Source organism: Cydia pomonella, chromosome 24, assembly GCF_033807575.1.
Source record: "Cydia pomonella isolate Wapato2018A chromosome 24, ilCydPomo1, whole genome shotgun sequence".
In the NCBI taxonomy this organism is placed as follows: Eukaryota; Metazoa; Arthropoda; class Insecta; order Lepidoptera; family Tortricidae; genus Cydia; species Cydia pomonella.
Window position 1 is genome coordinate 1,242,511 of NC_084726.1, and position 25,152 is coordinate 1,267,662.

General features: G+C 37.2%; 3 protein-coding genes across 5 annotated transcripts; 2 read left to right on the plus strand and 1 right to left on the minus strand.

Moving 5' to 3' along the window:
- The first annotated feature begins 925 nt into the window (after positions 1-925).
- LOC133531043 (zinc finger protein 425-like) lies at positions 926-3,137 on the plus strand. The gene is made up of 2 exons (XM_061869136.1): positions 926-1,745; positions 1,833-3,137. The coding sequence occupies exons 1-2, from the start codon at positions 1,560-1,562 to the stop codon at positions 3,063-3,065; spliced, it is 1,419 nt and encodes a 472-aa protein (XP_061725120.1). The 5' UTR covers positions 926-1,559; the 3' UTR covers positions 3,066-3,137.
- On the plus strand, positions 1,919-25,150 carry LOC133531034 (uncharacterized). Of its 3 annotated transcripts, none has more exons than XM_061869119.1 (2): positions 1,919-2,034; positions 12,132-16,379. In XM_061869119.1, the coding sequence occupies exon 2, from the start codon at positions 12,132-12,134 to the stop codon at positions 15,729-15,731; it is 3,600 nt and encodes a 1,199-aa protein (XP_061725103.1). In that variant the 5' UTR covers positions 1,919-2,034; the 3' UTR covers positions 15,732-16,379. The 3 variants fall into 3 exon arrangements, with proteins under 3 accessions (XP_061725103.1, XP_061725101.1, XP_061725100.1); XM_061869117.1 differs by lacking the exon at positions 1,919-2,034 and adding an exon at positions 7,615-7,780; XM_061869116.1 differs by lacking the exons at positions 1,919-2,034; positions 12,132-16,379 and adding exons at positions 7,633-7,780; positions 21,271-25,150.
- LOC133531044 (gastrula zinc finger protein XlCGF46.1-like) lies at positions 4,233-7,041 on the minus strand. Its single transcript, XM_061869137.1, has 2 exons — positions 6,714-7,041; positions 4,233-6,320 (listed from the first exon to the last, which is right to left on the minus strand). The coding sequence occupies exons 1-2, from the start codon at positions 6,909-6,911 to the stop codon at positions 5,184-5,186; spliced, it is 1,335 nt and encodes a 444-aa protein (XP_061725121.1). The 5' UTR covers positions 6,912-7,041; the 3' UTR covers positions 4,233-5,183.
- Positions 25,151-25,152: the final 2 nt, after the last annotated feature.

The window sequence follows — 25,152 nt, forward strand, 5'->3', positions numbered from 1 at the left end:
TTTCTACTTACTAACTGAGTGCGCCAGAGTTATTATTTTACCCGAGCAAAGCCGGGTTTTCGTCTAGTATATATATATATATATTTTATGGCTTTCTCTTGTAAGTTTTGGCAGGAGGGTTTTTGACGACATTTCAACTTGACGTGACTCCAAAATGGTGGTTAAACGCGTTTCAAGATTAATTCTCCATTCACTGCACATTAGTTTACTGTATAATAAGCTATCTATATTACACTTTAAACAATATTAATGTATAAAAAACTAAGGAATTAATCCCGAGGCGTGACTATCAAGATGGCGCTCGAACCGGAAGTCGAATTATTTATATTATAATTATGTAATGTTTGATATAATTTCATAACTATCCTCAAAACAATAATGTATCAAACAGGTACTTAATTTATGATGTCGTTTAGCTACATTCATTGTTATTGGTTAGCTTTAGAGCTTAGAAATTGAAAAACTCAATGAATTTTGTAATTGTAAGTATTAAATCTATTGGTAAATTAATGTTCTTTATTATGTCTTTCTTACTTTAAAACATTTACCCGTCTCCTCTTTCACTATTCTATGATTCTATTTACGGCTCATTAACTACGTGAAGTAGGTCGGTGTTACATATATCATACGATACTTTTTCGGCACGATGCAGTGTAAAATTACCCGACGGTCCCGACGAGGAATCAAACTCACCAAAATCATTCATATAATTACTTAAATTACTTATTATCGATCATCGATAGAAGTGATCGTACCGGTCAGAGACTTGTCATACGCTTCGCTTGGTACCGGTCTACACATTGCCATAATTTCACCGCGATTTATCTTTGCGATATGTCAACACAAACGCTCGCTTCACCCCGTTCCGGGGGCCTACCGCGAAAACCCAAATTCTTTATTATTTTTCTTTTACTCTCACTAAGACGTAATTAGAGTGCGCCAGAGTGAATAGATGTGGCGCAATGAATGGGAGTGTACTTGTAAACTAATCAAAACAAAAATAAAACAATCGTGACCATGACATCATTATTAAGTACGCGATATATGACACAACTTATTAGTTAGATTGCAAAAAAGATAAAAGGTGTGCGAATTTTGTACAAAATAAAAAACAAAACAGGAGATGAGTATTCCACAGAACGAGTTTGAAGTAGAGTCAGACCAAAATAAGTTGGCAGCGATTTTGATAGCCGAGCCTGTGCAAGTGTTAAGTAAACGTCATAATTTCATAGATGTTTGACGTTTAAAATAAGACTTGCACTGTATGGACTGCCAAAATCGCTGCCAACTTATTGTGGTTTGACTCTATGCGTGTAAGAATTTATTTAAATAAAAAATCTGTAGGATTGTTATGACAAATCATTGTGTATGTATAGGCCTTAAGTTATCTGTGCCGAACGCTCCCCAAAGTGACGCCTTTTTAGACGCTTCTCTTTGATTCGAACATTTCGTTTCGGAATGACATTTTGAAACTGTCTCTTTGAATCCGAACGATCCATAGAAATATTTTTGAATTTGAACTAATATTACTTACGTATCCCTTTTTATTATAATAAATCATGGAGCCAGATGCTGGCGTAATATTATCAGCTTTCAAGTACCTAACGAAGGACGACGAGCAAATTTGCAGGTTATGCTTGAGCCCTACGCCTCAGTACGCAAAATATATTCAGGATTCCGTGATTTTGAAAAAGCCGTATTATGAAGACACTGTTACATATACTGAGATGTTCGAAGAACTTGGTGTAAGTAGAATTTATAGATTTAGAATACAGATTAAGTTTGATCAAAATGAGTATCAATTGTTAATATTGTTATTTGGTTTCTTACAGGTCAGTGAAGAACCACTACTCCCGCAAACCTTGTGTGATACCTGCGCCCGGGCCATTACGAACGGATATCTATTTAAAAAACTTCACGAACATTCCAAAGACCAGTGGGACACAGTGCTATCAAGTCTCAACAAAACTTTGATGCAAGCTGAAACGGTCAGTCCATCGGTAAGGACTGCTTACATAGTCCTTAGTGAAACAGGTAACTACATAGTCACAAGACGGAAGACTCTTTCACCTGATAAAGAAACTGCTGCATTGAAATTAAACAAGATAATCAAAAGTAGATGCCGGTATGTGCATCGCAAAAAAACTTGCCTTATTTGTGAGGAATGTGGCATGAAATTTAAAACGAGAGTTCTCTTGGTTCGACATATGAAGTCACACAAAGCTAAGCCTTTAAATTGCCCTCAATGTTTCAAAGCTTTTTTAACTCAAGTGCAATTAACTGAACATGCAGAGAGAGTACACTATCCAAAGAAAATTAAATGTCCTAAATGTAAGAAAATGTTCAGTACACAGAGAACTTTAAAAGCTCATGATCGGCAAGAGCATGTTGCAGTTTTATGTAAGTTATGCTTCGTACAGTTCCCATCTAGGTCGGCATTGAAAGTACACCTGGACAAACATGATGTTATTAAATGTCCTCGCTGTAACAAGAGTTTCATCAACAAACAGACGTTCCGTAGCCATGTAAAGCAGTGTGGTAATGCTGAAGCCAAAGTGATAAGCTTCTTTTGTGACATTTGCGAGAAAGGCTATATTCGTAAAAATGCTCTGCGCTCACATCTAAAGATAGACCATGGTTTTGGTAAAGTACTTTCATGCAGTTGGTGTGCTAAGAAATTTGATGCTGCTAGCAGATTACGTAACCACATAGTGAAGCATACAAGGGAAAGGAATTTTAGTTGTGAGCATTGTAATGGGAAATTTGTAACTCAAGCGGCTTTAGTCTATCATACTCGCTTGCATACAGGTGAACGGCCATTTAAGTGTGACTTATGTGAGGAAAGTTTCCTCTCAGCTTCCAGAAGGATGGAACATAAACGGAGAAAGCATTTTGGGCCTCAAATGGAATGTCCCGTATGCCACGTCAAGTTTGTACTTGGTAGTCAGCTCAAGAAGCATGTGGCCCGACATTCGGATCCTCAGAGCAAGCTGTATGTGCCAACGTTAGATGGTAAACAAGAAAGAAAATATGTAGTACGTAATGTACTTACGAGAGTTAATTAGAAGATTATGTAGTGTGCCTTATGAATTTAATTAGTTATTATTTAATGAAATAAACATCTTTTTAATCTACAATTTTAATGTTGTTTTATAATCAGCAAAAAAGCTACAAATTACAGTTTAATGGGTCTCACAGTAACTCATACAAAGACTTTCAGCAATCGAGTGGTGAGGGTTTGAACAAACTCCCAGAAGATTTAGTTTCAGCACAAAATGTAACCCAGTTTAAAAATAAATTAGACAAGCATAATATATTTACTACTCGTTCATGATAATTATCTTTATGAATACTGGATACAGGTCATAACAGTTGTCATAACTGCCTGCCTGCTTATTAAATAATAATAATAATATACTGTAACCAGTGTGAGAGTCAGAATGGCGGGTGTACCTAAATAAAATTAAATGAAAACCATACCATATTTTTGTACCTAATTTGTACTATTTAGTACCTCCTTTAAAAAAAAATGTACAAAAGGCTAGGCGCCAGTTCAAAGAAATTTCCTAAGAAAAATCATTTTTAAGACATAATTTTTGAGTTATTGTAACTTAACAGATTAAACACTAAAGGTACTAATTCCTGGCGTAATAAAAATAATTGTACCTTAGCGTTTTTTCTTAAAAATGAGATCGATAACTTGAATTTTTTTTATTTTATTTTACACTAAAAATTAAGAGTTTCTTATAAAACTGCCAACAGGTATATCTAAACCAAGTCACATAGTGGCAGCGTTGCAGCCAAAAATGCGTTTTTCACTAAGTTATTACAGAAACAATTTTTTAGTATCACATTTTAGTCTCTAAATGCGGTCAAGAATACACCTTTAAAATTTGTCGGGTTTTATCAGCTCACGGTGTATATAGGATTAGCAATAAATCAAGCTCATAGGGCATCGCTAGCTGGCGCGGGAGCACCCGAGCGGGCGCAAGCACGCGGGTGCCATTGTCCTGTCCTCTCCAGCAAGCTCGATTCTCCATACAAACGTAGTTACGCTCTCATTTTAAAATGACTAGCTAGATTGCTCTAAAACTTTATACTGACAATAGTATAAGGTATATCTAGGCTGTAATTAGTTTGGTTATGATCTTATGATAGCCCTTGGTGAGAATCGAACCCTTGACCTGTATTGGCAGCGCATGGACTAAAGGACGAACAAATTAACAGATGCGTTGCGAAGTGTAAAAAATATTTTATTTATAATATACCTAATTTTATTATAATAAGTCTATTCTGTGGGGTGAGATATCTAAAGATAAAATCACCAAAATGGCCACAACAATTCAAAACACCCCTCTATTCTTATCTATTTCCACACAGAGCGAGCATATGCGCGAGGCAATTTCCTCCACAAAACGGCCAGTGTAGACGTACTTCGCGCCCGCTCCATGTGGACCCGCCTAATGGCAGTAAATAGGCATTCGTTTCGCCTGATGGTAATTCCCAGGGCCCGTACTTTTAATGCCGTTGACGCAAAAATTACGTAATTTAACATACAGGGAGTTGTTTTACAATACTAAAAATCCAGATAACTTACTTATTGACGGGCATCAAAATAAATACTTGTTACGAGAATAAAAGCTTGTTACGCTGTTAAAAATCAAAAATATGTATTATTTAATAAATTAATAATCTATTATTTATTTGAGTGACAATAAGATGAAAGTCAGTTAGACGTTCCTGTACTTATTGTCAAGTATATGTATAACTTACCTAAAGAGGTTGATAAATGATTCATTATTACGAAAATATTAATTGGAATCATCATATTATTGTACAATAAGTTCGTAGATTTAATACTTAACTGTAGTTTGTTCTGTACATAGTGTAGTGTTCATATTGTTTAATAGTTGTATGTAGTCTATTAGTTAGTCGTAATTTGTATTTCTTTGCAGATCGGATACTCCACCGAACACTGTCTATGACCGTAATATGATAAGATTCATATACTAGCCGTGTCTTATCCAACCTCGACATTGGCAGAATCATCAACACCTTGATGGAGCCATAACACGAAAGATTGATTGATTAATTGGAATCATACATTATGTAGCGTGACGTCATTTTTCTGTCAACGGCATGAAAAGTACGGGCCCTGGTAATTACAATATATAATAATCCCTCTATACTCTGTTTTCAGTACTCCAATCACTCTCCTTTTCATGATGTCTCTTAATGTGCATCCTTAAGAAATGTGGGGTAACGAATTTCCGTGAACATATTTCACACATTAGTGTAGGCCCCACATGCTTATACTTTATATGCTCCGCTCTGGCTGATGCATTTACAAATGTTTCAAAACAATGCTCACATTTGTATGGTCGTTCCCCAGTATGCCTTCTTGTGTGATATAATAATGCCTCTTTTGATACAAAGCGGTTTGGACATATATTACATAAAAAGTTCTTTTCCTTAGTGTGTGTTACCATGTGGACTTTTAAGTAACTCGGAGCGGTGAATTTCTTATTACATTCCGGACATACATGAGGTTTAGCGCCACCATGCTCAAATTTATAATGTACTCTGAGTCCTCCTGAAGTACTATAACTTTTGCCACATTCTTTACAAGAATATGGTTTGTGAAGTTTGGTGCGAATCGGATGTGGATCTAAAAGTCCTTTTTCGCACAAATCAACATGTTTTAAATAGAAATCTCTTGTAGCATAACTTTTACCACATTTCGGGCATTGGCTTTTATTGAAATGCTTTCCTTCATGAGTTCTTAGTTTTACAGAGCCTTGGCATGATTTCCCACACTCTTTGCATATGTGGATTTTGTGTATTTTAGCATGGTGCTCTATAAGAGCTTCAGCTGTGCTCCTGTATTTGTTACAATCCGAGCATTTTAGTTTTTTACATGAATGGTTAGTTAATTCTTCGTTCGTTTCAAACGCCTGCCAGCATTTTTCGCAGAGAAGTTGATTATGATTTTCCTCGCAGTGCTTATGGTATTCTTCAGTGGTTGAAAACTCATTGGAACATTCATCGCATATTATTTTTGTTTCCACTACATTATATTTTGTTTCTGACGTATTTTTACTCATTACTATTAATTCAGAATGGTTCTCATCTACAACAATGTAGAGTGACTGATTGTCGTAAATTTCAAGATTAATGTTAAGTGCATTTAATAAGTTATCCAGGGCATCTTCTAGTAATCGGGAAGATTTATGATAAGTTTGTATAAGCCTCAAGCCTCTCAATGCATCGACAACACATTCTGTGCATACAGCATCTAATCCTGGTATTTCTTCATTTACCTGAAATTAAACATTATATTAGAAGTTAGTCTGATCTTGATATAGCGATTAACTCTTTATAGCATATAAGTTGACTGACTTTAGTTGCCTTTCATAGTATGAAATGCCTTGTTTTCTTCACTCATGTAACGAAAACTGATGCAATAAAGAGTTCATACTGTATATTCTTAGTTTACAAGCAATAAATTAGAGTAAAACACAAAGTAAAGCTGGCTTTTTACCATTGTATACTACTTTTTAAATAAGTTATGCTACATGAGATACACGTACACTATTAAATTTTCATCCGATCAAGGTCTAGATTCCCGAACCAAATTTAAAGGTAATTTTTGCAGTGAATAAGAATCGATTTGCATTTCCATTTCGCGTTTGAACCTTGATAAAGCCACTTACCTCAGGCCCAAGGAATTTAGCAAGTAATTCCGATAGGGGCTGTAAATGCTGGTGTTTTTCCTCTAAATCCAGTGCTACTCCGTCTCCAAACCGAACGTAATCTTCTTCAATGTTCCTCAGACATAACCTGCAGTGACTGAACCGCTTTCCATTTGTGATGTTCGAAATGATGAGTTTCATATCTGGTTTAACGCTCATGTTTTAATTTATGTGGATTTAAGTTAACAAAGCGTATTTCCAATTGAAAATTGACGAATACTGTCTACAAATTTAATCTATTTGGCAGTTCGCGCTTTCGAAGCTTTCGTTCAGAATCAATGGAGGAGTGATGAAGTATGAAACGACATTTTCAACATGGCGTCAAACAAAATACAGATTAAAAACGTTTTAATATAGATTTTTTTATAAAGCGCGTTGGAATCGCACTTTTATAATGTTGAAGTTGCAATAGATCAATAGTGTCGTTAACAATATAATTATTTGTATGTATATTTAATATATGAATTTGTATGAAACTATTTTGTTCTTCGTGGGCATGGTCTTAAGGCCAGTACAGACGGGGACATTTTTCGCCAATCTGTTTAAATTGTCTGATCAAATCAGGCAGTGCGGAGCGCATATTTCGACCGCAAATTATGACTGATATTAACGATAAAATGGAGGTGCGGGCACAAATATACCAATTTGTGACGCTAGTATTCACTTTTGGAGGCATTTTTTAAATTTAGAGCGCTCAAATATTACCATAAATCTAAAATTGGTGATGAAATTGGAGATTGCCGCTAATTTCTTTTCTGATCACATCGATCGAGTCCCGTCTGGACTGGCCTTTAGCTTAGTACCTATCAAAAATTATGCAGTGTGTAGTGTACTTAAGATGATGTCATTTATTTTTCCTTTCAACCGGTTCCACCCACAAACCCACATCAAATCAAACAGTACAGTACAGTAGGTGTTTGTTTGTTGTGTTTTGACGCCGGGGCCGGGTTGTCTATAAATAGTCGTGTCCTTCGGATGTTTGGGGTCGTATTGAAAGCTGAAATTAACATTGCAGATTCAGATTCAAGGTAAACTTTAATAGTTTTCAACCTACGCTTATATTCTAATCAAATCTTAAATAAAAGTAGCAGAACTTGATCCTCAGCTTTACAGACTACCTACATATTTTTCAAGTTCCAAGAATCTCACGAATCATTCTTGGTTTTCGAGGACTGCAAAAAAGTATTGGTTATGGCTGACTAGAACAAATCATGCAGATATATTTTAAAAAGCTGTAAAAAGTAACTATTGTCATTAGTTGTCAAAACTAATTTCATTTTAGGTATGGAAGGTAAAGGCAAGGAACAGAAACTCCTTAGGCAGAATTGTTACAAAAGTGTCCAGCTGTCAGCTATAAATAATAGTTCCTAATCTCTCCAGAGTAGCGCTAGAGTAACTAAGAACCTAGGCGTTATTGACGGAGTTAAGTGCGCTGTCTATGATTAGGTTTTTTTCTCAAGTATTCTAGGTATTGTAGCGCCACCTATTTATGGTTTTTGGTCGGACACTTTTTGGTATATGGAGATTTTGTTCCTTGCCTCTACCTTCCATATTTTTAGGTACCAAAAAAGGTACAAAAAGAAGCCTTATGGTGTGACTCTGTCCGTCCGTCTGTCTGTCACATTGCTAAATAACTCTAGAACCGCTTAAGCTATTGATTTGAAATTTGGAATAGTTATGAACAACGCTAACCCAGACACATTGAAAGTATTTTTTTAATTAACTATGGGAAATGCGCAATATGAAGAGGGGCCAAAATTTCAAAGTCTAGTGACTAGGTCAAGTGGGGTATCATTTGAAAGAGCTTAATGAGCTCAAATTGTATATTCCGAAACATTTTTTTCTTTATTTTTTGTAGCAAAAAAAAAATGATTTATGTACGAAAATGTGCAAAAAATTACTACCCCCCCCCCCTTATCTTCGAAATTTATTAAAGAAAAATTATGAAATTTTGACATAATAGTAACATCACTATAAATTTTACAGGAAAAATATAATCAGACCTCTAACTTCAAAACTTTTTTAAATTCCGTTTGTAATGTAACCAAGTTTAAGTTATTACACTTGAAATTTCACATTAAAGACACCTTTTTTCAAATAAAAGAACAATTTTTGAAATCGGTTCACATGATAGAGAATTATCTTCGAAAAACCAACTTACGTGCATTACATCGCGCAAATTAGTTAGAATATTTGCCGATAGATGGCGCTGTACGCAATTATACTTAGTGTAGGTACTTCTGATCAAAAGTCTTTCACCTTCATAGTTACACGAGATAATTCAGTTTGTAAGGAACCCTCGGTGCGCGAGTAAAACGAACTCGCACTTGACCGGTTTTTTAACTTTTATTTCATACTACATAGCCCTTCGTGTGTCAGACGCCATTTTGTACAGGTCTGTACGTATGCCGTTCACTAGCTGCTGCCAGGAAGAAATATTGGCTTGTCTGCAGGTGTCCCGCTGCGGGACAACTTTAGGTACTACGGAAAGTTGAGTGGCAAAAATTAGTTCTGTACTGCTCTGACATATACCAATGCTATCATTAGACAAGGATAGGCTACAGTGGGTCAGTATCGTCAACTTACTTTTAGGCTTATAGAAACTTCACAATTCCGTGGTTTTAAAAAAAACTTAATTGGACGACGGCGTGTTGGCCTGCCCAGCCTCCGCCAGACGCCGCAAAATCCGCAAAATATACAAAATGGAGGCCGCGAGACTCGGCCATTTTATTTTCCTCCCGCTGCGGGAGTTCGAAACACGAAGGGATCGGTGACAAACAAGCATAATAGCCCGCCTGTGATTATATTTTAATGATTAAATTAATAATACCTAGTATATAGTAACAGTTATGTTATCATTGTTATTTTTATTAAAAATGTTATTACACTGTCTACTGTTTATACATATATACACACAGTTTTTAACCCCAGACGATATCGGCCTGTCAGTTATTCGCAAAAGCTGACAATCGCGAATAACTGACAGGCCGATATTGTCCGGCGAACTGGTTAGAAAACACAGTTCCTTTCCTGCAAGGCAAATGTATAAAATAAGTTATTTGTTCATTTATAATACAACGTTTTTATTGCTGACCATACTCGTACTTCGTACTTAATAAGAACTCATCGAGACAATTACGGAAGGTATAAGGAATGCCATTCCTTGCATCTCCATACTCCATAATCTCCATATACCAAAAAGTGTCATCAAAAAACCTTACATAGGTGGCGCTACAATACCTAGAATACTTGAAAAGAAAATCAAATCATAGACAGCGCACTTCACTCCGTCAATAACGCCTAGGTTGAAGCTACTCTAGCGCTACTCTGGAGAGATTTGGAACTATTATTTATAGCTGACCACTGGACACTTTTGCATAAGTTCTGCCTATGGAGATTGCGTTTCTTAAGAGACAATTCTAAGAAACCTAAACACAATTAGGTTAGTTTTATCACTGTGTTCATAATCAAATCAGCTTATCGGATTGTCATCCAACTTAAATATGTATGTGAAGTTTCAGCTCAATTGAAGAATGGGAAGTGTTTTTTTAGGGTTCCGTAGCCAAATGGCAAAAAACGGAACCCTTATAGATTCGTTATGTCTGTCTGATCGTTTATGTCACAGCCACTTTTTTCCGAAACTATAAGAGCTATACTGTTCAAACTTGGTAAGTAGATGTATTCTATGAACCGCATTAAAATTTTTACACAAAAAAAAAATAGAAAAAAAAACAATAAATTTTGGGGGTTCCCCATACTTAGAACTGAAACTCAAAAAATCTTTTTTCATCAAACCCATACGTGTGGGGTATCTATGGATATTTCTTCAAAAATGATATTGAGGTTTCTAATATCATTTTTTTCTAGAGCACAGTTTGCGCGAGAGGCACTTCCAAAGTGGTAAAATGTATCCCCCCCCCCTGTAACTTCTAAAATAACAGAATAAAAAATCTAAAAAAAATATATGATATACATTATCATGCAAACTTCCACCGAAAATTGGTTTGACCGAGATGTAGTAAGTATTTTTTTTTAATACGTCATAAATGGTACGGAACCCTTCATGGGCGAGTCCGACTCGCACTTGGCCGCTTTTTTTATTTCTTTATCATGAAGTATAAAATATTCACTAAAGTTTTCCATGATTGTGCCATTGTTTAAAATATTTTTATGCATTTTGTAACTCAACATTTTTTTTTGCATTGTTCACTTATGTTTTTGTTGTTGCAGTATTTTCTATAAAGAAAATAAAAAAAAAGAAACCCGGACTATTGCGAGTCGGACTCGCCCACCGAGGGTTCCGTAGTTTTTAGTATTTGCTGTTATAGTGGCAACAGAAATACATCATCTGTGAAAATTTCAACTGTCTAGCTATCACGGTTCATGAGATACAGCCTGGCGACAGACGGACAGACAAACAGACGGACGGACAGCGAAGTCTTAGTTATAGGGTCCCGTTTTACCCTTTGGGTACGGATTAGTACGGAACCCTAAGAATAGCCTTTATTATCGAAGTTTTAATTTATAAACTAGTAATCATATTTTCACAACTTTAAATTGTATTTTGATGTAGGCCTACTAGGTAATTTACTTAGAATTATTGCTGTTAGCATCCAGTCACGTCCACCAATTCTTTTAAGGTTGTCTGACCCTCACCATTTTTGTGGTCCATTCGTTCTTTGATATACCAAGTCATTGCACACATATTACATGTAAGTATTATTAGATACATACCTACCATAATAGGAACGTTGCAAAAGGTACAGTAATCTTGTCAAATGCATTTTGCTCAAAAAAATAATTGTCATCCATTTTGTATACACAGAAATTAATTGGATTATTAGAAAACACAATTCCCACAATTATGTATATAAATCAGTAAATCAGTATTGTCAATAAAATGAGTGCCGGGCCGGAACCAGCTTGGCGGATTCTTTGTTCGTAGTCGCTATCCTCTACAAAGCGGGAAAACGTGGCGATTGGCTACGAGCGTAGTGCTACAAACGAACATTGGCAGTGCATTCTATTGAACTTGTCCCTTATCCATCAGTATATTTACAAAATCAACACTAAAACTCAAATACCGTTTGATTTGATTACCGGTCTGGCCTAGTGGATAGTGAGTTAGTGACCCTGCCTATGAAGCTGATGGTCCCGGGTTCAAATCCGGGTAAGAGCATATATTTGTGAACACGGATATTTGTTTCTGAGTCATGGGTGTTTTCTATGTATTTAAGTATTTATAATTATATATTATATATATCGTTGTCTAGGTATCTACAACACAAGCCTTATTGAGCTTACTGTGGGACTTAGTCAATTTGTGTAATAATGTCCTATAATATTTATTTATTTATTTATTTATACTGATACTTTCAGATGACTCCTTTAATCAAATTATCTGGAAACCTGGGACAACGACATCGGTCCTTCAACACTTTGGTCCATGATGCTTATCTCCAAAACACACCCATCTCAGATCAGAAATTTCCCGAAGAATCTGCCTTAGACCGACTCTTCAAGATAGACCTGGCTTCAAAGAAAAAGAACATAGACTACATAATTGGCACCCTTAAAGATGATGATATGTTGTATGTGAGCAGAGCTTTAAAAAGCCTATGGCTTCTAGACCCAGAGCATTCGAAGATAATTAACCCGAGTTTCCTGGAACATGAACTCTTCCCCCAGATGACACTACCAGCTGTGAACAAGATGAGACACTGGATCCAGATGCATTTAAAAGATCCACAAAGATGTAAAGAGTTTTATCAGTTTTACAAAGATAGGAACTTTGATATTGCTGCCAAATTTCTCTGGCATTGTTCCAACGAATATGTATTAGGTGAATTCAGTGATATTTTGGACAAAATCACGCCGAAGCTTTTGAAACGGCTCAGCGAAAAGAGTCCTCAAATAACGAAAATTTATTACGATAATTTAAAGGACGATCAAAAGATTTTAAAATATTATCTTGAAAACGATTCCAAGTTTTTCGATACTGTAAAATATCTTCTAAAATCGGATGCTGATGTATTTTTCTATATAATAGAAAACTTCTTCCTTCATCAGAAATTCAGTGCCATGAACGCTGCATTTTCTAAGTATATAATGAGAAATCATAAAAACAGATTTCAGTGTAAGCCAGAGTTGTACACTGTATGGTTTCTCGATATGAAAACAGTAGCGCAACATTTAAGTCCAGAAGAAATCAAGGATGTGGTGTTGAAACTAGCAAGAGCAGAGTATTTGAAGTCTTGGTTTACATACCAAAACGTGGAGCCCCTAATAAAACGCTTAAGTAAAGATGAAAGAACAGTCTTCAAGAAATTAGTATTCGTTGATAAAGCATTTGGAGCCACTGTAAAAGAATGGCCGTATCCGATACCAATTCCGCCAAGGTTACCAACAAGCCAGACAAGCCTATTTGATGATGCGAGCCTTACCTTTTTTGACCTATATTACGACGAAATCTGTTTAACGGGTTGTGAAATGTCTTTTCGAGCAAAACGGAAACCTGCTAAATGGAAATGCGAGAAAACGCTTCTGGACCAGCTGTTTAATAATTACCGGTTCTCCAATTACAAACAAACTTACAACGAACTCAAAAAACAATTGAGAGCGGAGAGCTCTCCACAGAACCGGCAGTACATGCTGCTTGTTCTCGTGAGCAAGACTGGCGGACGGACTGAAGATCTAGTGTCTTTGTTAGATCTTCTATCACAGTACAAGAATGAGCCCATCCATATCCGAGCTGCTATAATCAGGAGCTTGGTGAAGCGAGCGTTCGTGTGGCGTCTGCCGAGCGAGCATTGGGCGAGACTCTTAGGATGGGGGCACGGACTGGGTTTAGATGGAAGTGACCATGAAGCGGACTGCCGTGAGGGACTACATGCAGTTGTAATACGAGACTTGCTCGCTAACGTTAAGCCGAGTCAGGCAGTTTGGGAAAAGTTTTTGTCCGACTTCGAGACTCTAAAGGAATATTCTTTAACGGTCGAAGAGCGTAGTCGCGTTAGTGCTCGTCTGCCGGCGTTGCTTCTAGAAGACGCTCAGTCTGAGCCAGAAAAACCAAAATTAAAGCAATTGCAGTATTTGTTAAATACCCTTAGTGCATACTGCATGCGGTATGACTATTACCCTGGTACAACCGATGCAATAGAATCAGCTGTCAAGTATTATTGGAATTCTGATGATGAATTGCGAAGAGATACTGAATGGCTGCTCAGTCAACTTTATGGCGCTAGAGTGGCGAGAAAACATTTTATAAAAGAATTCTTTGAAATGTGTCAAACTGACGAGTCTTATGTCAATGCACTGCGACATGATGTATCTATTCTCAAAGATACTGAAAAATTGGAAAAAATTATCGACGCTAAAAATTTGCAACATGAAAGGTTTTTTCAGAAATTAGCGGTTTTCTACATGGAGAAAGACGGGTTGGGAGAACGGTATCGCGTCTTGCTAGAACATCGAGCAACTTCTGAGGTCGACAAAACAGTAGCAAAAGCTAAGGCTTGCTTTTCAAACGAATCTGGAACTAAACCATTACCAGGACGTCAAATGCTAGCTAAGTCATTGGCAATGCTTGCAGGGTCAAAGTTTCCATCCCTTCTAAAAACATTTGATGAAGCGCCGCCCAAAACAGCTAAGCGACAACTGGCTGCCGCTTTAAGAGCTAACGCACACTTTGTTAGACCAGCTTTTGATTTGAAATCCTTCGGATGGCGTAAAGCAGGAGCGAAGGCTGTAGCCATCCAAGTAGCTATATGCAGACAAAACGATGTGGAAGAGTATCTTACTGAGACTTTGTCCTGGAGGCGTACGTTCCGACTAGCACTGCTACTAGCGAGACGAATTGATAAAGAACAGGAGGTATTCAAAGTATATTCTTCTGAAAGACCTAATAAAGCGCTCCAAGCGGCATTGCGATACTTCCGTTATAAGGGAGACAAATCGGACCTAAGTGTTTGGGATATGGTGAAGTCTCGTATTTCTGAAGCAGAGCCTCGGCAATTGCGTTCGTACTTGGAATTAACAGAGTCAGTACCGGAAGCTATTAAAGCCGAATATTGCTTCCTTGTCTTCTTAGCATTTAAAAAGCGTGTGCCTGATATGGAGAGGCATACTTTTTCGAAAATCCCTGCTATTTTACCAGAGTTAGATGAGAAATATATTTTCGAAACGAACGATTCTTTACTCGAGGAATATTTTCCGCTGAATGAAATGGATTATAATAAAAGGAAATGCACTTTTGACTATACTCAGATAATTGCCAAATTCCTTATTCTTAGTACTACTGAAAATATGTTGGAGGAAAGATTTAGTAAGGTTGGATTGCCATTACTCAATCGACTGGAATGGCTGTGGACAAAATCTGCCTGTAATAATCATCCTGATCAATATTATCTTGATTATTTTCTGTTTTACCTAAAATACAACATAGCTTATTTCAATCCTAAATACGTATCTTGTGTGCCTGTGTTGGAGAAAATCACTGAATGGATGCACGGTTTTCTGCCAATAGAGAAGTGGTTTGAGAAATACGTATCTGTGCATTTAACTATGATCTATTTTAAAACCGTCAGACACTGCATTAATGAACACCCAGAGTTATTCGAGGAATCTAAAAAACTAGAAGGTGCATGTATGTTGGGAACAATTTTCGGCAAATTTATAGCAAACGAGATAGAAGAAATAAATAAAAAATATTTCCTTACTATAACGGAAGTGTATGCTGCAGATCTTGTGGGATATTTTAATATGTATTTTTATCGTAAATTTGATGAAAGTGTGGAGAAATTCACAATAGCAGTCTTAAATGGACTGCTGTCGAATAAATCGTTAGCTTCATGCTTTCTTGCAAAATATGCTCTTCAGCAATTTCGGGATCGATTAAAAAGGGATTATGTGATCGACATTTTAAACAAATTTAAGGAGAGCGAGCTCAAAGAATTGTGTTTTGCGCATGCTATTGAATGATATATGTATACTCGTATATGTGATTTTTTAATTTGCTTAAGTACTCACAACAGTCACAACGCGTTATGCTTAAACTGTAGTTAGGTTTAAAAGTATTAAGGTGCGACCAGACCGCAACTTAAAAAACGGCCACGATACGGAATCACAGTGACGCGTCGTATGCGTACCGGTTTTGACGCATGCTCCCCTCACCGCTGCTTAAAATACGCTGACGCACCGTAAATTGATCTGCGTAAAAATCGCAAAAAATATTACACGGAGATCTTATGGCAGACACCACACCGATGACGTAAAAGACGCAAAGATTTGCGAACAAAAAAGATTCGCGTGAAGCACGTCACTGCGATTCCGTACCGTCACCGTTTTTTAAGCAGCGGTGTGGGGAGCATGCGTGAAAAACGGTACGCATACGACGCGTCACTGCGATTCCGTATCGTGACCGTTTTTTAAGCTGCGGTCTGGTCGCACCTTTATATATTTTTAGTTTTTACATATATATATTTTTTTGTGTTAATTGTGAAACATATTTGCTTTGATATAAAAAGCAATGTAAGTCATATAATACCTGAATACCTTCATAATTATATAAGGATTATTAAGGATAAATAATGTTAATTAAAGTTGATTAAAATAAAACACTATTGTATTTATTATCTTTTATTTTTATAAAAATAAGGTTCTATTTCTAACTAACCAATTTTGTATTTACATTACAATTTTTTTTTTTTTTTTTTCCCATTACAATAGCTATATTATCAAAAAACTAAGCCTAAATTAGCCTGAGGCATTGTTCCCAGGACACTGGCCGCGTTCCCTCTCTGCACAGTGAGGCTAAGTTTTTGTGCGAAAAAAGCGCCAGCTCGTAGGTCGCCAGACACCCAGACTAGTTTAGTAGAAATTTCTTTTACTAGTTTCTTGGTGTCGGACGACCAAGGACCGAAAGTTTCAATCGCAAGTGCCGCAAATACATAATTACTTTTTAAAAATGCATATTTGCGACACTTGGCAATTTGGGCGTCGTCTGCTGCCGTCCCCGGCTTCCTGGCAGAGCGCCGGACACAGTGGCGGATTAACCGAACAGCAGAAAAAGCATATGCTAAGGGCCCCGCGCCTAGGGGGGCCCCGCGCTCCGATATTTTGTACTACCACATTTTATTTACAATGTATTTTTTTTCGTAAGTCAGTAACAATATTGATCAATTATTATTATTTGTTAATATCCTGTCTATTTTTCTTTATGACGATACCCAATTTAAATAATTTTTAGGCTTACGCAAAGACCAAGAGAAGAGTTTAGCATTAAACCGAAGGTGCTGGGTGTCTCAAAACTTTTGTGCATGGCTAAGCTGCAGGAAACAGAGCTCGGAAACGAACAAAAGAAGATACTATGTTTAAAAACATATTAGTGAAAAGCAAGGAAGGATGATTTAAGTATTTATAAATTTTTATTTCAAATACTTAACATATTGCACCTTACAGCTAATGCCTAATGATGATCAGCTTTGAGTCGTAGTAGGCCAACCAAAGGACGCGCTCCTCTACGGCTGGCCGGGCGCTCAAAATATGCAGAGTTGCTGCAAAGCCGTGATACGTATATGAACTAATTGTCAAAATGTTATAAAAAGAAAACAGCGGGGCCCCTATGCAGGGCTTTGCATTCGCATAGGCCGGATGTAAAGCCCTACATAGGGCCCGATACTCAAAGCATCCCAGCAAGTCGTACTTCCGAGCAAGAACTAAGGCCGAGCAGCAGGTGAGCCGAGATCGTTCTCCTACAATTCAGCCTTTGCATGGTGGCGCGCCGCGATAGAACGCTCCGGGCCTCCGCCCTTATACGGAGCTCGGCCTACGACCTCGTTCACATTATGGCATTGGTTTCATTCTAGGCTCTGCTTTCCTGCAGCTTGGCACGGGACCACCGCGTGGTCCGGATATTCAGCTCGTGGAGCTCAGACTTCGGCCTTGTTTTTTGGCTCATTTAGCCATTAGTTCCCACTTCTTAGGTCCGATTCGCTTTTCACCTATTTTTACAAGCTTTTATTAAACTTAAGCACTGTCCCTACATACTCGTAAGTTGTTTTCAAAATCTGCAAACCATATGCAAACTATTTTTTTGAACATTTGTCAAAATTTGGCAAAATCGACCTGATCTGATGATGAAAACCGAAAGTAAGGAGGAAACCTATATGTATAGAAGAAAGGAACTATGATAAAATAACACAACTTCATTAAGATTAGGCTCTTTTAAAATGGATTGGATTAAATGGATTTTAAATTGCGTCATATACCTTAGTTCGTGTCATCCACGAAGACGCGCCCCGCTCTTCTTCATAATCGCTTATAGTATTTTATGCAACAGTTGTATAAGAAGGGTCAAAAAAGGCGAGTGGCGTGGGTTACAATGTGAGCCGGAGCCGAAGGCGTAGGCGAACATTGTAAAGGAATACGCCACGAGAATTTTTTGACCTACTTATGCAACGTTGCATACAATATTTTTCCTACGAGTCAACAAAAATAAATCTTAATTTAGGTAAACAAATTACAGCAAAAGTATATAGCCAAGACGCGCGAGCATACCTTGTTACGCGCCCGGCCCGCCCCGGGCCGCGGCCGGCCGGTCAGCGACACCTCCTCGTAACTCATGAGGCCCTGGTACTTGCTACTTGCTAAATTAATTTTATGGACAGTTTTTTCTCAATTTTGGCCACCGTAGCCTACGGAGACTAACAAGCAACGCTAAGCGGTCTTCGTAGTCTATGGGTGTTGCTGTATTACGGGTGTCACATGCGTGTTTCTGACTTATGAAGTAATTATTTTTACTATGCAACCAAATGAATATTTTGTAAGTTGGCAGCAATGCACTTAGTTTAAAACTGTATTCGTTTTGGTTTTGTTAGGTTGGTAGCCATTAATCGCAGTAACGTTATAGCGTATATAAGCACAAGAGCTTTTATGAGGAATAGACAATATAGACTTTTCTTGAAATCTTTTATGTATGTTCTTATATTCGTGTTAATGAATGCATAAATGACAGATAACAGTAGAGGAGTAGGAAAAAGTACAAATTTGCAACTTTTTGGCAATGTAGTAGTTATGTCTACTAATTAATGTGTATAGACAGAACTACTATACTAGTAAAAGGTTGCACACCACATTTGTAGGTACTATTGGCGATTGGGAGGAGGAGTGGGGCGCGTCTTCGTAGATGACACGAACTACAGCCACAAAAAAAACATTTCTTGTGAAGGAATTTTTCTTTTTATCTTATATTTATTATTGTTACCATTCAGTCAAAAAAGGCCAAACGGGGGTTATTAGTAGCATAAGGGGGTAACCTTTGCAGCGCTTTGTACAGTCAGCAAGTCAGTCAAAACTCAAAAGTAGCGGATCAAACAAGGTTTCAAAAATATCTACCATTCTGAAACGGCTTAACAAAATGTGGTTGTTCTATATGTAGAACAATTAAGACGGTAAAAGATATAGGTTCGAATATACATTTTAGAGATTTATATATATTTGGAAAAGTTATACGGAATATCAGATACTTTTGGCGCGTTGTTTCATCCGATACTATTGATGCTGACTGTACGTCTTTTTACTAGTAAGTAGAGATGATTTTTTGCAATCGATCATTTTCGCTATAGTTTTCATTGAAAGTATTTATTAAGCTGTTGTTTCACGATTTTTTGGCCCCATATTCACATTTTTTTTCTTTCGGAGCGATTACTTCCGAAAATAATAACTTTATAAAAAAAGGTTTTTGGAGACTGTTATTCGTTTTGAAAGACCTTATCCAACCATACGCCATACTATCATCAAAGCAAAAAAAAAAAAAACAAAACAAAAGTAAACACATTTTGTATGGGAGGTAACCTAATTTTTTTAATAGTTTTATTTTACTCGTTCTGTCGCAATGCATGATTTATGTATCCATGTCAAATTACAGCTATCTAGCACTAAAGATAACGGAGCAAACCCTTGGACAGACGGACAGACGGACATGGTGAAACTACTTATAGGTATAAGAGGTTCTTGGTGGTCCTACGAAACCCTAAAAAATACACTGCATAACATGTTAAAAACTAATCGAGAACGAGTCGAAAAAAATTAAGACATCGTAAAATTTTTATGATGGTAGTGAATCCTCGGGGTGCGCGTCCGACTCGCACTTAATCTTTTTTTTTTTTCAAACCGGGGGGCCCCGCGAGGTATTGTGCTAAGGGCCCCGCGCCTTCTTAATCCGCCCCTGGCCGGACATGAGATGGGGCCAGCGTATCAACGCATGTTACATTACAAATAAATATAGCTACAGTACGGCAGTTTTTATGAGTATCCGAAAATGGTAACTGTAATTTAAATTATCTATTTAAACTAGAAATGGTAACTTTTGTTTCAAATTAAAACAAGCATATTCACTTTGGCGCGAATCCTCTATAGTTTTAACAGTTTTACTTTTTTTAGAATTTAAGGAGAGTTTTACACGATTCAATTATGTAATTTTCGTTCATTTGACGCGGTTATCTTTCATACAGAAACTATTGCCATGATTTCTTGTAAAGATTTCGCCTTTCTCGCTCATATTATATAACCGTACACATAGCCTATGGATCTCCGGGGCATTTTAATTGACAAATCTTGACATCTTAAATTGTTTATAGAGAATCATGCTTCTAATGTATCACCTCTGACAATTTGGTTATTCCCACTAGTTACCACCAAATTGTTACCAGTGGTAACTACTGGGTTTTTCCCCACATTTTACCACTAGTAACTACTGGAAAAAAATATCCCAGTAATTACCACCAAACAACTGGTAAAAGGTGGGATTTTTTTTCCAGGTAGCCAGGTAGGTTACCATTACCACCAAAATTTAACAGTATAAATATTGGCGGGGTGCAGAGGGCTTGGCGGGAAAACAAAAACGATCGGTTATTTTATATACCAAGGCATTGAACACAAATTACATAATATTATTAGATTCATACCTACCATAATATGAACGTTGCAAAAGGCACAGCAATCTTGTGAAATGCATTGTGCTCATTAGGGGAATTGTGTTTTTTAATTAACCAATTAACTTCTGTATAAGTACATAAATCAGTATTGTCAATAGATTGTTAATCTAATCTATTTTCAACACGTATGACCATATGAGTGCCGGGCCGGGAACCCTGTCGGCAGATTCTCTGTTCTTTTCCTATGTATTTCTTTTTTATATATTCAATTGTCAATAACTATAATAAACGTGTAGGTACACTCAACGTCAAAGATATGTTTACATTTTTCGCCTTATTATAAAGGAGTAAGGTGCAAAAGTTGTCGACTGTACCTAAACAGCTGATTATTACTATTATTCACCCAACATACTGGAACATACGCTACCTTTCCGAACAGCTGCCAGATGCCCAACTCCAGTGATAAAGATTCTGTAGAAAGCTCCTGCTCTTATATCGTAATATATTTTATCAAACTTGTCCCTTGTCCATCAGCACTTTACAAATCAACTAACTAACTAACACTCACATACTTATACTTTCAGATGACTCCTTCAATCAAATTATCTGGAAACCTGGGACAACGACATCGATCCTTCAACACTTTGGTCCATGATGCTTATCTCCAAAACACACCCATCCCAGTACAGAAATTTCCAGAAGAATCTGCCTTAGACCGAGTCTTCAAAATAGACCTGGCTTCAAAGAAAAAGGACATAGACTACATAATTGGCACCCTCAAAGATGATGATATGTTGTATGTGAGCAGAGCTTTAAAAAGCCTATGGCTTCTAGACCCAGAGCATTCGAAGATAATCAACCCAAGTTTCCTGGAACATGAACTCTTCCCCCAGATGACACTCCCAGCTGTGAACAAGATGAGACACTGGATCCAGATGCATTTAAAAGATCCACAAAAATGTAAAGAGTTTTATCAGTTTTACAAAGATGGAAACTTTGATATAGCTGCCAAATTCCTCTGGCATTGTTCCAACGAATATATATTAGGTGAGTTCAGTGATATTTTGGACAAAATCACGCCGAAGCTTTTGAAACGGCTCAGCGAAAAGAGTCCTCAAATAACGAAAATTTATTACGATAATTTAAAGGACGATCAAAAGCTTTTAAAATATTATCTTGAAAACGATTCCAAGTTTTTCGACAATGTAAAATATCTTCTAAAATCGGATGCTGATGTATTTTTCTATATAATAGAAAACTTCTTCCTTCATCAGAAATTCAGTGCCATGAACGCCGCATTTTCTAAGTATATAATGAGAAATCATAAAAACAGATTTCAGTGTAAGCCAGAGTTGTACACTGTATGGTTTCTCGATATGAAAACAGTAGCGCAACATTTGAGTTCAGAAGAAATCAAGGATGTGGTGTTGAAACTAGCAAGAGCAGAGTATTTGAAGTCTTGGTTTACATACCAAAACGTGGAGCCCCTAATAAAACGCTTAAGTAAAGATGAAAGAACAGTCTTCAAGAAATTAGTATTCGTTGATAAAGCATTTGGAGCCACTATAAAAGAATGGCCGTATCCGATACCAACTCCGCCAGAGTTAAAAACACCTCAGACAAGCTTATTCGATGATGCGGAAATAGGACATTTAGACCCATATTACGAGGAAGATTATTGCATGAGCATGCCGTGTGGTATGTCTTTTAGATCAATGCTGAGAAAACGGAAATATGCTAAATGGGAATGCGAGAAAACGCTTCTAGACCACCTGTTTAATAAGTACCGGTTCTCCAATTACAAACAAACTTACAAGGAGCTCAAAAAACAATTGAGAGCGGAGAGCTTTCCACAGAATCGGCAGTACATGCTGCTTGTTCTCGTGAGCAAGACTGGCGGACGTACTGAAGATCTAGTGTCCTTGTTAAATCTTCTATCACAGTACAAGAACGAGCCCGTCCATATCCGAGCTGCTATAATCAGGAGCTTGGTGAAGCGAGCGTTCGTGTGGCGTCTGCCGAGCGAGCATTGGGCGAGACTCTTAGAATGGGGGCACGGACTGGGTTTGGATGGAAGTGACTATGAAGCGGACTGCCGCGAGGGACTACATGCAGTTGTCATACGAGACTTGCTTGCTAACGATAAGCCGAGTCAGGCAGTTTGGGAAAAGTTTTTGTCCGACTTCGAGACTCTAAAAGAGTATTCTTTAACGGTTGAAGAGCGTAGTCGCATTAGCGCTCGTCTGCCGGCGTTGCTTCTAGAAGATGCTCAGTCTGAGCCAGAAAAACCAAAATTAAAGCAATTGCGGTATGTGTTAAATACCCTTAGTGCATACTGCATGCGGTATGACTATTTCCCTGGTACAATCGATGCAATAGAATCAGCTGTCAAGTATTATTGGAATTCTGATGATGTATCGCGAAGAGATACTGAATGGTTGCTCAGGCAACTTTATGACACTAGAGTGGCGAGAAAACATCTTATAAAAGAATTCTTTGAAATGTATCAAACTGACGAGTCTTATGTCAATGCACTGCGACATGATGTATATATTCTCGAAGATACTAAAAAATTTGAAAAAATTATCGACGCTAAAAATTTGCAACATGAAAGGTTTTTTCAGAAATTGGCGCTTTACTTCATGGAGAAAGACGGGTTAGGACAACGGTATCGCGTTTTGCTAGAACATCGAGCAACTTCTGAGGCCGAGAAAACAGTAGCAAAGGCTATGGCTTGCTTTTCAGAAGAATCTGGAACTAAACCATCACCAGGACGTCAAATGCTAGCTAAGCCCTTGGCACTGCTTTCAGGGTCACAGTTTCCATCCCTTCTAAAAACATTTGATGCAGCGCCGCCCAAAACAGCTAAGCGACAACTGGCTGCCGCTCTAAGAGCTAACGCACACTTTGTTAGACCAGCTTTTGATTTGAAATCCTTCGGATGGCGTAAAGCAGGAGCGCAGGCTGTAGCCAACCATTTAGCTATATGCAGACAAAACGATGTGGAAGAGTATCTTACTGAGACTTTGTCCTGGAGGCGTACGTTCCGACTAGCACTGCTACTAGCGAGACGACTTGATAAAGAACGGGAGGTATTCAAAGTATATTCTTCTGAAAGACCTAATAAAGCGCTCCAAGCGGCATTGCGATACTTCCGTTATAAGGGAGACAAATCGGACCTAAGTGTTTGGGATATGGTGAAGTCTCGTATTTCTGAAGCAGAACCTCGGCAATTGCGTTCGTACTTGGAATTAACAGAGTCAGTACCGGAAGCTATTAAAGCCGAATATTGCTTCCTTGTCTTCTTAGCATTTAAAAAGCGTGTGCCTGATATGGAGAGGCATGCTTTTTCGAAAATCCCTGCTATTTTACCAGAGTTAGATGAGAAATATATTTTCGAAACGAACGATGCTTTACTCGAGGAATATTTTCCGCTGAATGAAATGGATTATAATAAAAGGAAATGCACTTTTGAGTATACTCAGATAATTGCCAAATTCCTTATTCTTAGTACTACTGAAGATATGTTGGAGGAAAGATTTAGTAAGGTTGGATTGCCATTACTCAATCGACTGGAACGGCTGTGGAAAAAATCTTCCTGTAAAGATCTGCCTGATCAATATTATCTTGATTATTTTCTGTTTTATTTAAAATACAACAAAGCTTATTTCAATCCTAAATACGTATCGTGTCTTCCTGTGTTGGAGAAAATTACTGAATGGATGCACGGTTTTCTGCCAATAGAGAAGTGGTTTGAGAAATACGTATCTGTGCATTTAACTATGATCTATTTTAAAACCGTCAGACACTGCATTAATGAACACCCAGAGTTATTCGAGGAATCTAAAAAACTAGAAGGTGCATGTATGTTGGGAACAATTTTCGGCAAATTTATAGCAAACGAGATAGGAGAATTAAATAAAAAATATTTCCCTACTATAACGGAAGTGTATGCTGCAGATCTTGTGGGATATTTTTATACATATTTTTATCGTACATTTGATGAGAGCGTGGAGAAATTCACAATAGCAGTCTTAAATGGACTGCTGTCGAATAAATCGTTAGCTTCATACTTTCTTGCAAAATATGCTCTTCAGAAATTTCGGGATCAATTAAAAAGTGACTATGTGATCGACATTTTAAACAAATTTAAGGAGAGCGAGGTTAAAGAATTGTGTTTTGCGCATGCTATTGAGTGATATATTATGTATACTCGTAGATGTCATTTTCTTATTTCCTTAAGTACTCACAAAGCGTTACGTTGCGCTTAAATTGTAGTTAGGTTTGTAAGTATTATATATTTTTAGTTTTTATATTTAATTTTTATTGTGTTAATAGTGAAACATATTTGCTTTGATATAAAAAGCAATGTAAGTCATGTAATAACTTAATACCTTTTTATTATGTAAGAATTATTAAGGAGTAATGTTAAATTAAAGTTGATTAAAGTAAAACACTATTGTATT